Genomic DNA, 18,271 nt, shown 5'->3' on the forward strand with positions numbered 1-18,271 from the left:
GCATGCAGCTGAGATACCCTAGCCCTGGAGCAGAGAAGCTTGCAGCTGAGACACCCGAGCCCTGGAGCAGAGAGGGTTCCAGCTGAGACACCCTAGCCCTGGAGCAGAGAGAGGTTTGCAGCTGAGACACCCTAGCCCTGGAGCAGAGAGAGTCTTTCCCAGCTCCCGCTGAGACACCCTATCCCTGGAGCAGAGAGAGGCTTCCCAGCTCCTGCTGAGCCACCCTAGCGCTGGAGCAGAGAGAGACTTCCCACTGACACATGTAGGCCTGGAGCAGAGAGTGGCTTCCCAGCTCCCGCTGAGACACCCTAGCCCTGGAGCAGAGAGAGTCTTTCCCAGCTCCCGCTGAGACACCCTAGCCCTGGAGCAGAGAGAGGCTTGCAGCTGAGATACCCTAGCCCTGGAGCAGAGAGAGGCTTGCAGCTGAGACACCCTAGCCCTGGAGCAGAGAGAGGCATGCAGCTGAGATACCCTAGTCCTGGAGCAGAGAAGCTTGCAGCTGAGACACCCTAGCCCTGGAGCAGAGATGCTTGCAGCTGAGACACCCTAGCCCTGGAGCAGAGAGGGTTCCAGCTGAGACACCCTAGCCCTGGAGCAGAGAGAGGGTTGCAGCTGAGATACACTAGCCCTGGAGCAGAGAGAGGCTTGCAGCTGAGACACCCTAGCCCTGGAGCAGAGAGAGTCTTTCCCAGCTCCCGCTGAGACACCCTAGCCCTGGAGCAGAGAGAGTATTTCCCAGCTCCCACTGAGACACCCTAGCGCTGGAGCAGAGAGAGACTTCCCACTGACACACCCTAGCCCTGGTGCAGAGAGTGGCTTCCTGCTGAGACACACTAGCCCTGGAGCATAGAGAGGCTTGCAGCTCGGACACCCTAGCCCTGGTGCAGAGAGTGGCTTCCTGCTGAGACACCCTAGCCCTGGTGCAGAGAGTGGCTTCCCAGCTCCCACTGAGACACCCTAGCCCTGGAGCAGAGAGGGGGTTGCAGCTGAGATACCCCAGCCCTGCAGCAGAGAGGGTTCCAGCTGAGACACCCTAGCCCTGGAGCAGAGAGAGGCTTGCAGCTGAGACACCCCAGCCCTGGAGCAGAGAGGGGGTTGCAGCAGAGATACCCCAGCCCTGGAGCAGAGAGGGTTCCAGCTGAGACACCCTAGCCCTGGAGCAGAGAGAGGCTTGTAGCTGAGACACCCTAGCCCCAGAGCAGAGAGAGGCTTGCAGCAGAGACACCCTAGCCCTGGAGCAGAGAGGCTTCCATCTGAGACACCCTAGCCCTGGAGCAGAGAGAGGCTTGCAGCTGAGATACCCTAGCCCTGGAGCAGAGAGAGGCTTGCAGCTGAGACACCTAGCGCTGAAGCAGAGAGAGGCTTGCAGCTGAGACACCCTAGCCCTGGAGCAGAGAGAGGCTTGCAGCTGAGACACCCTAGCCCTGGAGCAGAGAGAGGCTTGCAGCTGAGACACCCTAGCCCTGGAGCAGAGAGAGGCTTGCAGCTGAGACACCCTAGCCCTGGTGCAGAGAGTGGCTTCCCAACTCCCACTGAGACACCCTAGCCCTGGAGCAGAGAGGCTTCCTGCTGAGACACCCTAGCCCTGGAGCAGAGAGAGGCTTGCAGCTGAGACACCCTAGCCCTGGAGCAGAGAGAGGCTTGCAGCTGAGATACCCTAGCCCTGGAGCAGAGAGAGGCTTGCAGCTGAGGCACCCTAGCCCTGGAGCAGAGAGAGGCTTGCAGCTGAGATACCCTAGCCCTGGAGCAGAGAAGCTTGCAGCTGAGACACCCTAGCCCTGGAGCAGAGAGGCTTGCAGCTGAGACACCCTAGCCCTGAAGCAGAGAGGGTTCCAGCTGAGACACCCTAGCCCTAGAGCAGAGAGGGTTCCAGCTGAGACACCCTAGCCCTGGAGCAGAGAGAGGTTTACAGCTGAGACACCCTAGCCCTGGAGCAGAGAGAGGCTTGTATCTGAGACAGCCTAGCCCCGGAGCAGAGAGAGGCTTGCAGCAGAGACACCCTAGCCCTGGAGCAGAGAGGCTTCCAGCTGAGACACCTTAGCCCTGGAGCAGAGAGAGACTTGCAGCTGCGACACCTAGCCCTGAAGCAGATAGAGGCTTGCAGCTGAGATACCCTAGCCCTGGAGCAGAGAGAGGCTTGCACCTGAGACACCCTAGCCCTGGAGCAGAGAGGCTTCCAGCTGAGACGCCCTAGCCCTGGAGCAGAGAGAGGCTTGCAGCTGCGACACCTAGCCCTGAAGCAGATAGAGGCTTGCAGCTGAGATACCCTAGCCCTGGAGCAGAGAGAGGCTTGCAGCTGAGACACCCTAGCCCTGGAGCAGAGAGGATTCCAGCTGAGACACCCTAGCCCCGGAGCAGAGAGAGTCTTGCAGCTGAGACACCCGAGTTCTGGAGCAGAGAGAGGCTTGCAGCTGAGATACCCTAGCCCTGGAGCAGAGAGGCTTGCAGCTGAGACACCCTAGCGCTGGAGCAGAGAGAGACTTCCCACTGACACACTGTAGGCCTGGAGCAGAGAGTGGCTTCCCAGCTCCCGCTGAGACACCCTAGCCCTGGAGCAGAGAGAGTCTTTCCCAGCTCCCGCTGAGACACCCTAGCCCTGGAGCAGAGAGAGGCTTGCAGCTGAGATACCCTAGCCCTGGAGCAGAGAGAGGCATGCAGCTGAGATACCCTAGTCCTGGAGCAGAGAAGCTTGCAGCTGAGACACCCTAGCCCTGGAGCAGAGATGCTTGCAGCTGAGACACCCTAGCCCTGGAGCAGAGAGGGTTCCAGCTGAGACACCCTAGCCCTGGAGCAGAGAGAGGGTTGCAGCTGAGATACACTAGCCCTGGAGCAGAGAGAGGCTTGCAACTGAGACACCCTAGCCCTGGAGCAGAGAGAGTCTTTCCCAGCTCCCGCTGAGACACCCTAGCCCTGGAGCAGAGAGAGTATTTCCCAGCTCCTGCTGAGATGCCCTAGCCCTGAAGCAGAGAGAGGCTTTCCCAGCTCCCGCTGAGACACCCTAGCGCTGGAGCAGAGAGAGACTTCCCACTGACACACCCTAGCCCTGGTGCAGAGAGTGGCTTCCTGCTGAGACACCCTAGCCCTGGAGCATAGAGAGGCTTGCAGCTCAGACACCCTAGCCCTGGTGCAGAGAGTGGATTCCTGCTGAGACACCCTAGCCCTGGTGCAGAGAGTGGCTTCCCAGCTCCCGCTGAGACACCCTAGCCCTGGAACAGAGAGGGGGTTGCAGCTGAGATACCCCAGCCCTGTAGCAGAGAGGGTTCCAGCTGAGACACCCTAGCCCTGGAGCAGAGAGAGGCTTGCAGCTGAGACACCCCAGCCCTGGAGCAGAGAGGGGGTTGCAGCTGAGATACCCCAGCTCTGGAGCAGAGAGGGTTCCAGCTGAGACACCCTAGCCCTGGAGCAGAGAGAGGCTTGTAGCTGAGACACCCTAGCCCCAGAGCAGAGAGAGGCTTGCAGCAGAGACACCCTAGCCCTGGAGCAGAGAGGCTTCCATCTGAGACACCCTAGCCCTGGAGCAGTGAGAGGCTTGCAGCTGAGATACCCTAGCCCTGGAGCAGAGAGAGGCTTGCAGCTGAGACACCTAGCGCTGAAGCAGATAGAGGCTTGCAGCTGAGATACCCTAGCCCTGGAGCAGAGAGAGGCTTGCAGCTGAGACACCCTAGCCCTGGAGCAGAGAGAGGCTTGCAGCTGAGACACCCTAGCCCTGGAGCAGAGAGAGGCTTGCAGCTGAGACACCCTAGACCTGGAGCAGAGAGGGGCTTGCAGCTGAGACACCCTAGCCCTGGTGCAGAGAGTGGCTTCCCAACTCCCGCTGAGACACCCTAGCCCTGGAGCAGAGAGGCTTTCAGCTGAGACACCCTAGCCCTGGAGCAGAGAGAGGCTTGCAGCTGAGACACCCTACCCCTGGAGCAGAGAGAGGCTTGCAGCTGAGGCACCCTAGCCCTGGAGCAGAGAGGCTTTCAGCTGAGACACCCTAGCCCTGGAGCAGAGAGAGGCTTGCAGCTGAGACACCCTACCCCTGGAGCAGAGAGAGGCTTGCAGCTGAGGCACCCTAGCCCTGGAGCAGAGAGAGGCTTGCAGCTGAGATACCCTAGCCCTGGAGCAGAGAAGCTTGCAGCTGAGACACCCTAGCCCTGGAGCAGAGAGGCTTGCAGCTGAGACACCCTAGCCCTGAAGCAGAGAGGGTTCCATCTGAGACACCCTAGCCCTAGAGCAGAGAGGGTTCCAGCTGAGACACCCTAGCCCTGGAGCAGAGAGAGGTTTACAGCTGAGACACCCTAGCCCTGGAGCAGAGAGAGGCTTGCAGCAGAGACACCCTAGCCCTGGAGCAGAGAGGCTTCCAGCTGAGACACCTTAGCCCTGGAGCAGAGAGAGACTTGCAGCTGATATACCCTAGCCCTGGAGCAGAGAGAGGCTTGCAGCTGCGACACCTAGCCCTGAAGCAGATAGAGGCTTGCAGCTGAGATACCCTAGCCCTGGAGCAGAGAGAGGCTTGCAGCTGAGACACCCTAGCCCTGGAGCAGAGAGGCTTCCAGCTGAGACACCCTAGCCCCGGAGCAGAGAGAGTCTTGCAGCTGAGACACCCGAGTTCTGGAGCAGAGAGAGGCTTGCAGCTGAGATACCCTAGCCCTGGAGCAGAGAGGCTTGCAGCTGAGACACCCTAGCCCTGGAGCAGAGAGAGGCTTGCAGCTGAGACACCCTAGCCCTGGAGCAGAGAGAGTCTTTCCCAGCTCCCGCTGAGACACCCTAGCCCTGGTGCAGAGAGTGGCTTCCCAGCTCCCGCTGAGACACCCTAGCCCTGGAGCAGAGAGAGGCTTCCTGCTGAGACGCCTTAGCCCTGGAGCAGAGAGGGGCTTCCTGCTGAGACACCCTAGCCCTGGAGCAGAGAGGCTTCCAGCTGAGACACCCTAGCCCTGGAGCAGAGAGAGGCTTCCTGCTGAGATGCCCTGGAGCAGAGAGAGGCTTCCTGCTGAGACACCCTAGCCCTGGAGCAGAGAGAGGCTTGCAGCTGAGACACCCTAGACCTGGTGCAGAGAGTGGCTTGCAGCTGAGATACCCTAACCCTGGAGCAGAGAGAGGCTTGCAGCTGAGACACCCCAGCCCTGGAGCAGAGAGGGTTCCAGCTGAGACACCCTAGCCGTGGAGCAGAGAGAGGGTTGCAGCTGAGACACCCTAGCCCTGGAGCAGAGAGGGGTTTGCAGCTGAGACACCCTAGCCCTGGAGCAGAGAGAAGGCTTGCAGCTGAGATACCCTAGCCCTGGAGGCGAGAGAGGCTTGCAGCTGAGACACCCTGGCCCTGGAGCAGAGAGAGGCTTGTAGCGGAGACACCCTAGCCCCGGAGCAGAGAGAGGCTTGCAGCAGAGACACCCTAGCCCTGGAGCAGAAAGGCTTCCAGCTGAGACACCCTAGCCCTGGAGCAGAGAGAGGCTTGCAGCTGAGATGCCCTAGCCCTGGAGCAGAGAGAGGCTTGCAGCTGAGACACCCTAGCCTTGGAGCAGAGAGGCTTCCAGCTGAGACACCCTAGCCCTGGAGCAGAGAGGCTTCCAGCTGAGACACCCTAGCCCTGGAGCAGAGAGAGGCTTGCAGCTGAGATACCCTAGCCCTGGAGCAGAGAGAGGCTTGCAGCTGAGACACCCTAGCCCTGGAGCAGAGAGAGGCTTGCAGCTGAGATACCCTAGCGGTGGAGCAGAGAGAGACTTGCAGCTGAGATACCCTAGCCCTGGAGCAGAGAGAGGCTTGCAGCTGAGACACCCGAGCCCTGGAGCAGAGAGAGGCTTGCAGCTGAGACACCCTAGCCCTGGAGAAGAGAGAGGCTTGCAGCTGAGATACCCTAGCCCCGGAGCAGAGAGAGGCTTGCAGCTGAGACACCCTAGCCCTGGAGCAGAGAGAGGCTTGCAGCTGAGATACCCCAGCCCTAGAGCAGAGAGGGTTCCAGCTGAGACACCCTAGCCCTGGAGCAGAGAGAGGCATCCCAGCTCTTGCTGAGACACCCTAGCCCTGGAGCAGAGAGAGGCTTCCCAGCTCCTGCTGAGACACCCTAGCCCTGGAGCAGAGGGAGGCTTCCTGCTGAGACACCCTAGCCCTGGAGCAGAGAGTGGCTTCCCAGCTCCCGCTGAGACACCCTAGCCCTGGAGCAGAGAGAGGCTTGCAGCTGAGACACCCTAGCCCTGATGCAGAGAGTGGCTTGCAGCTGAGATACCCCAGCCCTGGAGCAGAGAGGGGGTTGCAGCTGAGATACCCAAGCCCTGGAGCAGAGATGGTTCCAGCTGATACACCCTAGCCCTGGAGCAGAGAGAGGCTTGCAGCTGAGATACCCTAGCCCTGGAGCAGAGAGGCTTCCAGCTGAGACACCCTAGCCCTGGAGTAGAGAGAGGCTTGCAGCAGAGACACCCTAGCCCTGGAGCAGAGAGCGGCTTGCAGCTGAGACACCCTAGCCCTGGAGCAGAGAGAGGCTTGCAGCTGAGATACCCTAGCCCTGGAGCAGAGAGAAGGCTTGCAGCTGAGATACCCTAGCCCTGGAGCAGAGAGAGGCTTGCAGCTGGGACACCCTAGCCCTAGAGTAGAGAGAGGCTTGCAGCTGAGATACCCTAGCCCTGGAGCAGAGAGAGGCTTGCAGCTGAGACACCCGAGTCCTGCAGCAGAGAGAGGCTTGCAGCTGAGATACCCTAGCCCTGGAGCAGAGAGACGCTTGCAGTTGAGATACCCTAGCCCTGGAACAGAGAGAGGCTTGCAGTTGTGACACCCTAGCCCTGGAGCAGAGAGAGGCTTGAAGCTGAGATACCCTAGCCCTGGAGCAGAGAGAGGCTTGCAGCTGAGACACCCGAGCCCTGGAGCAGAGAGAGGCTTGCAGCTGAGACACCCGAGCCCTGGAGCAGAGAGAGGCTTGCAGCTGAGATACCCTAGCCCTGGAGCAGAGAGAGGCTTGCAGCTGAGACACCCTAGCCCTGGATCAGAGAGGCTTCCAGCTGAGACACCCTAGCCCTGGAGCAGAGAGAGGCTTGCAGCTGAGACACCCAAGCCCTGGAGCAGAGAGAGGCTTGCAGCTGAGACACCCTAGCCCTGGAGCAGAGAGAGGCTTGCAGCTGAGACACCCGAGCCCTGGAGCAGAGAGAGGCTTGCAGCTGAGACACCCTAGCCCTGGAGCAGAGAGAGGCTTGCAGCTGAGACACCCTAGCCCTGGAGCAGAGAGAGGCTTGAGCTGAGATACCCTAGCCCTGGAGCAGAGAGAGGCTTGCAGCTGAGATACCCTAGCCCTGGAGCAGAGAGACGCTTGCAGTTGAGATACCCTAGCCCTGGAACAGAGAGAGGCTTGCAGCTGTGACACCCTAGCCCTGGAGCAGAGAGAGGCTTGCAGCTGAGATACCCTAGCCCTGGAGCAGAGAGAGGCTTGCAGCTGAGACACCCGAGCCCTGGAGCAGAGAGAGGCTTGCAGCTGAGACACCCTAGCCCTGGTGCAGAGAGAGGGTTGCAGCTGAGACACCCTAGCCCTGGAGCAGAGAGAGGCTTGCAGCTGAGATAGCCTAGCCCTGTAGCAGAGAGGCTTGCAGCTGAGACACCCTAGCCCTGGAGCAGAGAAGCTTGCAGCTGAGACACCCTAGCCCTGGAGCAGAGAGGCTTGCAGCTGAGACACCCTAGCCCTGGAGCAGAGAGAGGCTTCCTGCTGAGACACCCTAGCCCTGGAGCAGAGAGAGGCTTGCAGCTGAGACACCCTAGCCCTGGTGCAGAGAGAAGCTTTCCCTGCTCCTGCTGAGATACCCTAGCTCTGGAGCAGAGAGAGGCTTCCCAGCTGCCACTGAGACACCCTAGATTTGGAACAGAAAGGCTTCCCAGCACCTGCTGAGACACCCTAGCACTGGAGTAGAGAGGTTTCTTCAGCTGCCACTGAGACACCCTAGCCCTGGAGCAGAGAAGCTTCCTCGTCTGCCGCTGAGACACCCTAGCCCTGGAGCAGAGAGGCTTCCAGCTGAGATGCCCTAGCCCTGGTGCAAAGAGGGGCTTGCAGCTGAGACACCCTAGCCCTGGAGCAGAGAGAGGCTTGCAGCTGAGACACCCTAGCCCTGGAGCAGAGAGAGGCTTTCCCAGCTCCCGCTGCGTATGGATGCATTTGTGAATAGCAACACACAACGGATCCTGAACCTACAAAATTACTTCTGTTCTTTAAGAGGAGGCCACTGCTGAACCTCTTGACAATGAGGGTACTGGGGGAAGACTCAGTGCGTTTTAGTGAATCTAAAACCAAAAATACTCCAGAGTCAGTATTTTTTTTTAGGAGTTGCCCATCCCTGACTAGTGGTAGATAGTTTTTTTCCTTGATCAGCAAATTATTTATTTGTAAAAAGTAATAGGTCATCTTCAGTCCTCTGCACATGTTTGCAACCCCCTCGGGTGGCACTTAATGCATTTGTATAGTCAGTCCATAAGACTTTTAAGGAGTGGGCATCATGGTGCCATGATGGTCTGATTCTCGGTGGTGGCCCTATTCCTGAGAGGTCTTAGACTATAAAGGTAAACACGATTAGAGCACTCATAAGGACTTGTGTCTTGAGGAATAAAGATGTGTATTTTCATTTCAAAACCAAATGAATGTGCAACTAACCAGGGTCAAGAAATGACGACCATCAGCACAAGAAATATGGACTATTTTGGGATTGGTTCAGTGCCTTCAAAAACCCTTTCTAAAAACATACAAAAAAACTCGCTCGCCTAGTGGGGTCCTCCTGCAATATAAAAACCCTGACAAAGTCAAATACCTTTCCTATTAATAGAAGGCTAATCGACATTTAACTGCAGAGTTCCCCAACACCAAAAACACATGGGTGTCGTCAACCCCTCTACAGATCCAACACCCGGGTGCAGAAAAACGAAACCTCGTGAGGTCCAGCCTGGATGGGGGTTCTTGCAGTACTGCAGGTGGGCGCGTGTGTGACCATGGAGAGATGCCTCTTAATAGGGAAAGACAGCTTAAAGGAAGACTGCACTCCTAGGTAAAAGACTGCCCCAGTAAAATAAGAAGAGACGAGAGGGACATCCACAGACCCTAAAGCGTCTCACGGAATATAAGGACAGGCAGACGCAGTGTGAGGGCCTTGCAATGAGGGGCAGTGTGGTCACATGGTGTAAGCTCCATCATGGGGTGCGGCATCGCAGCCGCCAGCATGTCTGTAGGACTTGAGAACCTGTAGGATGTGTAGGGACGGCTCCATGATACGTTGTGCACAGGTCTGTGTCCATGGTCTATAGACAGAGAGGCAGCCACATACAGAGGCCATGTAGCAAAGTTGGGCTGGAAGGGGCTGCCTGTCCCATGCCTGAGTGCAGCTGTGTATGGTGTACTCATTTGCTGTCCCCCCGCGCCCCCACCCACACCATACAGAAATAAGACGGGCCACTGTACCAGAATCTGCTGGTGGCCTTCTTCCATTTCCTCCACACCGCCGTTGGCTCTCCACAGCTCCGCCAGGCGTCTCTCGGTGGCAAGCAGCCAGTCCTGGAGCCCATCCACGTGTTCTTGGAAAGCCTGCGCAGCCGGCAAGATGTCCTCCAAGTGGCTGTGTCTATGAAGAGAGGCGAGGGAAAGTCATTGGGTGAGCCTCGCCAGTCCCAGCTGGGGCAGCACCCTCTATGCCCACCATAGCAATGCTGCCACCCCAACCCCAAGCACAGCAAGCTTCGTTCACAGTTAGGCTTGGCTGGTACCTTTCCCTAGGGGATCGCGGGGACCGGCGGAATAACTCCATGTGACAGACCCATGTGTATTATGCTCCATTAACGCCCTGGGTCCCGATGACCATCTGATACAACTCAGCATTCGCCCTCACAGCTCATCATATGGCCAGCGGAACTAGTCAATGCTGGTATAGGAAGGGGGTCTGGAACCAGTGGCTCCCTGATGGGTTGAACTAGGACTACTATGCCTCCCCCCCACACCCCAACCCACACCTTGACTACTGGCTAGGGCTGATGGGTACTCCAAAATATTTGGGAAACACACAGGTTAGAGCCTCTGTCTAGGGGAGCATTATTGAGCCTTCAATACTTCTAGATGAAAACTATTTTTGCGCTTTCTAGTGGAAACTTCATTAAGTCACATGGTAGCCTCCATGGTGGGAATAGGTAAGCCTAAAAATTGATTATAAAAGCGTTTGCTAGAAAACTAATCAGACTGCACCATATGCGTGAGTATGCCTGATCTGCCAGAAGCCGTAGGGATTCCTCGAGTATATCCCGCTCAACCAAAACTACATGGAAACTTTAATTGGGGAAATGGCACCCACTTTCTGTCACTGCTTATTAGAATCTAGCACACGCACCCTTTCCCTGTGACTCCCAATATAGCCGTGCTGCCCTCTTAACAAGAGAGAGCACCTGCAAACATGTCGGAGAAGGTGACATGATTGTAAATGCAACTTCCTCCCAGAGCCCAGCTCAGCCAAAGAGGGAGAAGCCCTCCCCCCTGCAGTCCGAGCAGCCCTCAAGAGCTTCCAGGCAGCCTGGCCCAGGGAACTGCTCCTAGAGGAGCACAGTTCAAAGGCCAATCATTTGGAAAGGCCAATGGCCCCAACAGCTGTCCTGCCTGTGGGAACTGGACGTCCGGGGCCTAGGAAGGTGGGCAGGAGTGTGCCTACTCCCCTTTCTCCTTGGCCCCGTTTCAACATGACCACACTAGTGCCAACACCAAGACATTGTGAAAGGTCTCAGAGGCAGAGCTACTCTATTAGACTCAAAGGTGTGAGGGCTGTAGAACATCTGCTTCCATGCAAAACCACCCCTGGCCCACACGGCAGCTGCCTGTGCCCAGGACATGTGGATGGAGCTTGAGGACAATAGAGCCTATTCAAATCATTTTAATGAAATGCTTCTGTGCTGCTTGCTATGACGTTTAGGCAACTCAAGGGAGTCTTTCATCTTATCAACTTAACATACTTCTAATCTTGTAGGTACCACTTTTTCTGAAAATTGGCTGGGAGAAGATCAACCCTTCAAAGATTCTCATTTATCACAGACGATGTTGTCATATACAGCTGTTTATTTTATATATAGCTCCTCAATGGAAACTGCTGCGCGTAGGTTGTGGGTGCTGGATGCTTCACGCAGCCTGTAGAATAGTCCAGCAGCAGCCAGTGGACGCTCTGGGCTATCCTGATCTTGAATGGATTCGAACAGAAGACGCCGGGCTTGTTCAATGTAACCCGTTGTCAGGGCAGCGGAAGATACATAAGTATCTGCTGCTTAACTATTCTACAGGCTGCGTGAAGCATCCAGCACCCTCCTCCTACACGCAGCAGTTTCCATCAAGGAGCTCGTATGCCAGCCACCCATGATTCACACTGAGGGCTCAGCATCGAATATGGCTTCCACGGCTATTACTGCGGTTTTCAATTTCAACATGTAGAACTCAGCCTACTCCAGGCGTTCCTACCAGAGACACGATCACAAGCCTAGAAGAAGACAGCCTCTGTTGCAAGCCGAAACGTCTATGGACCAAGCCACCACTGCTCCTACACAGTCCATAATACACCAAGGGAACTACACCCTGACGTCGACCTACGATTGGTCACTATCAAATCTGCAGCATGGCCCTGGATTGGTGACAATTGAGTCTGCAGCATGACCTTAGTTAGGTCAAATTTACGATGCATACACTAATATAGTTCCAGCTATGTTTGTATCATGTACATGCTATGAGAATTGTGTAGAGGAGGAGCCAAAAGACTCTACCGGAAGTCCCGCCCCTAAACTGTCTATATGTTGGGAACCAGAAATAGTGAGAAGCAAGACACCTGTAATGATGCCAATAACACGAGCAGTCTTTGAAGCAAAGTATCCATTGATAAAACCGTTCTTTATGCATCTACAAAGAGCTGGCAGTCTCTTGGGGAAGATCCCTGAAGAGCAAGAGAAGATGGATGAAAGAGCAGACTGTTGACGTCACATGACGTAAAGTGGCACACCGAGAAGAGATAACAGAAGAAGAGAAGGTAAAGAGAACATCTAGAATCTGGTGACAAAGTAAAGAAGTAAGTGACCTTTGTCGTGTAAAATGAAGATTACACGTGTGAAGAGCACAGAGGAAAATGCAAACCGTTTTATAATTGTGCAGATGCTGGAAACGCAAGTAGACTAAGTCATCATAAAGGCTGGCTATACGTAGTGAATAGATTGCGGTGATGCACCAAGGTACATATATATGCATAAGAAATCTGGATGATTCCACATCATGTTTTAGCAAACTGGGACCCCATGAACAGGAAAGCTGAAAGTGTGGCGCAGTTAATAAAAGTAGCCGATGAGCAAGAAAGAATCCAAGAGGGCTTGGGTGGCCCAGTGTCAAAAGGCCAGTGCAGCCGAGAACAGGTAGTCGAGCTTCAAGGGATACAATGAATACAAGAGATGGGCAAAGCCCCTGCCAAGGTACAGCAAAAAGACAATGAGGGCCAAGTTTTATTCGTTTTAAAACCATTAAATACAGAGAAGAAGCTCGAAGCCCGGTCTCCAGTCACGTGACCCGGGTGGAAATAGACTTGGGCAGCCGATGCTGAGGCGAGAAGATGAGATCATGCTCACACTCCATTTTTCTTCCCAGAAGTTGTGAGGCTTGCAAGGCCATGTTCAAAGGCTGATTGAATGACAGAAAGAAAGAGTGATGATAGAGGTTGGGCTAATTAGGTGGGGAGGCATGGTCAATCCCAACCCACCAACACCTGGGGTACCAGCTCACGTGCTGCTAGCAAATGGAATATTCCAGAAGGGTACAAGCGTGCCAACCAATTATAGAGAGCCACGTATCAAAGAGCCTTATAGTTTGTGAACCAATAAATCATTGTGTATTTTATGACGATGAAAATGACTTGCACTAGTGGAGGGCTTAGTTGCCCACCTGACAAGAGAGACCCAATCACAACCCCACACCCGGTAGAAAGTATATGTAGATGTTTCCCGTTATCCAACCATAATCCAGTTTAAGTTTTACAGTTTGCCACGTAGTGCGACGTCAGTGATGACGCAGTTTTGCTATAAGAGCTTGTTTTTTTATGTAAATCATTGAGACCTTGCCACGAGACGTCCGCTGTACTCCCTGTTTTAGAGAATTGTAAATAAAAGAGCTAGCTTTTGCCAACTTCCTGAGTCGCTCTTCTTATTGATGTTTGAGTAACTTCTGCACCCCCATCCACCCTGTAAGAGCGCCACCTCGTCTTAGAGGGCCCACACGGCTTCAATTGTTTTGTAGGAAAAATCTGTATTTACCCGCACCGAAGCGTAAACAGATGTAAGTGTGGTTTATATTTCTGTTTTTCTGTTTTGTTACCCCCACTTGTTTCACAAAGTTTGTTGTTATATTTTAAATGCACAACTGTGAAAAAATAAATGCTAAACAAAGCTATATAAAAATAAACCGCGATATATGATAAAACCGTCTGTGATAAATGCATGAAAGCAAACTACATATGCATAAGCGCAAGGTAACATTAATACCATTGACACTTTTTCACTCGCCCTACATGAGGATCTTTGAAGGGTTGATTTAAGGCTGACTTTTCCCAGCCAAATTTCATAAAAATTGCTACATACAAGATTAAAAGTATGTTAAGTTGATATGTGGAAAGACTGCTTTTGCTTGTTATGATGCAGCCGTGCCACCCTGTGATATATCATATCATTGGTGAAGCACACACACCTCCCAGGTGTTCCCTGGTAGTAGAAATAGCTGCCAATCGGGGACCAGTAGAAAGGCTATTGAAGGGAAGAGAATAGTCTTGAGAGGTTTCCACGTGCAGCTGCTAACAGACTGCAGCACACACCGGATCTCTCCCAATTACAGGGCTTTTATGTGCAGGCGTTTTCCATTCTGTCTGTGCCCAGTCACCTTCCATGGTTCCCTTGTGCAGGTGTCCATGTATCCTCAATGGCAAGTACTACTTTTATTTGAGGACAAATGCATGGTAGATCTTCTGTCAGATTGATAGCATTTGTCCCCCAACACTTAGACAGCCTGAATAGTTGCTCTAACAGAACACTACCCCCCCCTCCAAGCCTCAGGTATCTGCCTCCATTGTCTCCCAACATTGTCCCGATTCATCTCTTGTAGGCAACAGGATGGGAAGTGGGGCGCACAATGACATTAGGCCAAAAGGTCCTGCATGAACTGTACTTCCTTCCTCCCCGAGAGGGGCGGCACCTCAGAAGTCTGGGAGGGTGGCACAGAGACAGACATGAGTACTTTCCTCACACATTGTCAAACTAGAAATTATATCCTTCCTCCTATTGCTATGAATATATGTATATTGGCCTACGCCAAGCTGCTAACAAGCTGCTTATAAACTACATGTGAATAAACTTGCATTGCAAGGTCCTGACCTTAGAAACCATGTAAACTGTCATTTTGGGTCAAGCCGCCATTTTAGGTTCTCTTGCTCTATAAAGTCACCATGTAAGCTAAAATGGTAGCCTATGTTATTCAGAACAGAACTCTATTGTCATGACCTCTGTACAGCTAATGTATAACTTGGCTGCAGGCCACTTGTTAGGGTCATGAGCAGAGACCTTGTCCTTCTGCTGAACTGTGTGTAATGGATTACCTGTATCACCGAAACTGATCTATAATTGAATGAGAACACCTGCTTAACTATATTGTATAAATTAAGTCCCGCATTGTAATGTTAGGCCTAGAGCATACATTATTACCATTTCTTCTTGTTAATGTATAAACCTAAGATGAACTAGATTTGACCTGGCAAGGGACCCTAGAGCAGTAACTTATTTATGGAATGGTTAACCCAAAGGAGGGCTGAACAGCAGGCTTGAAATGTATAAAAACCTGACTGTTTCAATGAATATTTGCACTCACTGAGCACACCGAACCACGCCGGAATTCGCTGTGTTGTACTGAGGGTCGATAGCTATCTGAATTTTGTTCTGTTCTTTTGTAACTGGATTCAGTATAAAATAAAGTACTTTGTATGTTCCTTTGTAACCTGTGTTTGGTGTGTTTCCTTTTTGGTTACCCTGCCTCATATTATTTCCTTGTTTTCACAGTTGGCGCCCGGAGTAGGGACCCTCAAGATTGATGCCGGATTATTGAAGGTTGACGCACGCTATCGGACTGGGATCAGACGGTGTGACATAACGGGCCCGACTGAACGAGACGCGACACCTCAACAGCGCTGCACGATCCGTTCCCTAGATGATAGCCGTGTGGTCTGGGACGGCATCTTGACGAGGGTCAATTTTTTGAGGCGGGCAGATTTGCCGAAATCACCATACACAAGGTAAACTTTGTTAGGTAAGTCCTTTGTAAACCGATCGGTCCTCCTTAGGTTTGGTCAGGTGAGTCGTTACCCGACTCTTAATTCAACCCTGACAATTTGAATTTGGCGCATTGCATCTGCAGACACAATTATTGACCAGGTAACACTGAGTATTTGAGAAATGCCTGGGAAATTGTCTAGCTGCTTTAGGGCATTATTCCGCAGCGATAGACAATCTTTGGAATTTAGCCATCCGGCACCACAGGAGGGGTCACCGGCATGTACTATGCACTGTAAGCATAGCATTGGAAGTGTAGTATTTAAGAAAATTTGGCACAGACAAACCAGACATGCCTCCGAACTTCAGTGGCCAGTCAATGGTAGTTTTGAGATCCCTCGTATTGAATATTTAGAGTCAGTCTTGTTAAAAAAGAAGGCCAGACCTGCAGCATTTGATGTTTTGCAAAATTAGAAAAGAGAAGCGTTGCAGCAGCTTAAAAGTAGGGAAAAACATGTACGCCGTCATAAAACAAATGCTGAAAAGGCGTTGTTATATGATCAGGACAAACAGTCTGAGTCGGTTAGGAATATGGACAGGGCTTTCTCACTCGGTATTTAGAAAATCAATCCTTCTAAAGATCTTCATGTTTCTGATGAGTTTATCGACAAATTGTTAAATGAACGAAGGCCTGGTGCCTCTGCACCACCTCAGTATGTTCCTCTTCCTCCTGCTGTACCTCTTCCTGCTGTTATTCCTGCTCTTCCTGCTCAACCTGTTGCTCCTATTCCTCCGGTTGTTGTTCCTCCACCTGCTCCTCTGCCTCTTCCCGTTGCACCAGTAATAGTACCTCCATTGAATTTTCCTGCACCCTCACTCCCAAGTAGTTCTGTACCACTTGTAGTTGATCAGGGTGCGGGGTCGAGGATTGTTACTCGTAATACTGTTCCTACAGAAAAGAAACAGGATTTGTTTGCATGGGCTAAGCATTGTATGGAGAGAGATGATCGAGCTAATGTTCTTGCCACACTTTCTAATATGGATAATTTTCCTGAGAAAAATGTTTTCATTGAAGGTTTAGGGATTCATTTATGTGTAATGTGGGGTAAATTAATTAATGCAGACCTCCCACAAGGGTTGAGGGACCTGAATACTTTAGCGTTTTCAAGAGACACTGTGGAGAAGGTACATGAGCATGTTGAGAGGATATTTGAGTATAGAAAGGAGTTGGAAAGGTTACGGAATGAGGATGACGAAGAAGAAAGTATGTATGTACAGAAACGATTTCTTCCGTGTCGTAAATCGACATCTGAGGAGGCGCGAATTTGTACAAAAGATGCAATTAGATGGATTTCAGACACATCGATAACTCCAGTTGAGGTATATGACACATACAGTCAATATACGCTAGAAATGCAGAGGAACGTGATACAGGTAATGGTAGAGTACCTGCAGGATGAATGTTTAAAGAGAAAGGTTAGTTGTCCCACAGAGTTATTGAGCATTTATAAGAGAGCTTTTTCACTTGACACTTCTTCAACTGCTTTAGCGCTCGACTTAGCTCTGTTGCTTAGTAAGCGTTCGGAGTTGCGTACATCTCAGTTGCCTATGAGAGAGGTTCCTCCGACATTTGTCCCAAAGGTTGAGATTCCTGCTAATACTGCAGCAGGTACACCTGCTGTGGACATTCCTGCACATTATGTATCGCAGTTTTTTCACGTCCCGTTTTCACGACAGGAAGTGAATACTATTAGACAAACTATTCCTGACATTAGGAAAAATCCGGCAGGGTTCTATAAAGAGACAGAGTCCGTTTTGCAGTCCTCAGTGTTTACCCTAGGCGACATTGATTTGCTATTCCCTGTACTCCTGCCTGTAGATTTGTGGAAACAAGTTAGAACTATAGACGATGTACCAGGGTTGGGAGAAACATGGGCTAACATAGTTAGGCTTGATGGGGAAAGGCCAGCTGGTGAGAGACCACCTCAGGTGATACTAACTTTGCCTGACAGAATCATTGCAAAACTGAAAACTATAATCCCCGAAAAGAGAATTATTTGGGACAAGCTTACGGCCAGTGTCCAAGGAAAATCTGAGGGTGCTACCGAGTTCTTTAATCGGTTCAAACAGGTATTCTCGGATTTCAGTGGACAAGACTTAGGCACAGAGTCTGGGAAAAGATTATTTGTGGACAAATTTGTACGTGGATTGCTGCCTGACATCCAGTCACAAATTATGTCTTCTGAGAGCGCTTGGCAGGCGAAATCCCAATCAGAAGTACTGCACATGGCTCAGTACTACGAGAACCGTGTCAATAATGAAAAAGATAGAGTCGAGAAGAGAAAAGGTGATTTGAAGACTAAAGTATTGTTACAGCAAATTGTTAGAGGCCCCAGAGGGGGTAGTTCGCAGATTAGAGGTCAGTATGTTCCACAAGGGAATGTGCCCTTGGGTCCTGTGAATATTAACCAGTGTGCCTATTGTCGCCAGGAGGGTCATTGGCGTGCACAGAGGTCGAATAACACATTTGGAAATATGGGTAGACGATCCAGAGGTCGCACGGGTGTAGGAGGCCCTGGTAGAGGCCAGTTTTCGCAGGATCCCCAACAACCTTTTTCACAGGATAATCAGACTTCGAGTGTGGATACTAGAAACATATTTGATCATCCTTCTGCTGTATATCTATCTGAAGAGCTTCCTTTTGATGATATTTTGTTTCGTTAGGATTGCCCGAAGCAGGGTTTGGAACCTACACCTATTCCCGTTAATCAGAAAGGTCCCTACGTTGAAATGGTAGTGGGAAATAGGAAACATCAATTTTTGATACACTGGAGCACAGAAGTGCTCCATTGATCATTCTCGGGTTCCAAACATTCCACTGTCAGGGCAAACCAATGTTTCTGTAGGGTTTTCTGGCACACCAGTTGTTTGTCCGGTTTCTTCACCGGTACCTATTTCTTTGGGTCCCTTTACGGACCACTGTCCAGTTCTCTTGACTTCGAATTGTGGAGAGAATTTGCTGGGG

The 18,271-nt window shown here is 52.2% G+C and overlaps 1 protein-coding gene across 2 annotated transcripts in view; it reads right to left on the minus strand.

Annotated features, from left to right (window-relative positions):
• The window catches only part of LOC138498038 (microtubule-actin cross-linking factor 1, isoforms 6/7-like), a 530,795-nt gene that overhangs the window by 395,178 nt on the left and 117,346 nt on the right, over positions 1-18,271 (minus strand). For both annotated transcript variants that reach the window (XM_069621876.1, XM_069621877.1), the window contains exon 6: positions 9,398-9,557. In XM_069621876.1, coding sequence (XP_069477977.1) covers positions 9,398-9,557 — 160 coding nt within the window. The remainder of the gene's footprint in view (positions 1-9,397; positions 9,558-18,271) is intronic.

Source organism: Ambystoma mexicanum, chromosome 5q (genome assembly GCF_040938575.1).
Source record: "Ambystoma mexicanum isolate Mex_15411 chromosome 5q, UKY_AmexF1_1, whole genome shotgun sequence".
Taxonomy (NCBI): Eukaryota; Metazoa; Chordata; class Amphibia; order Caudata; family Ambystomatidae; genus Ambystoma; species Ambystoma mexicanum.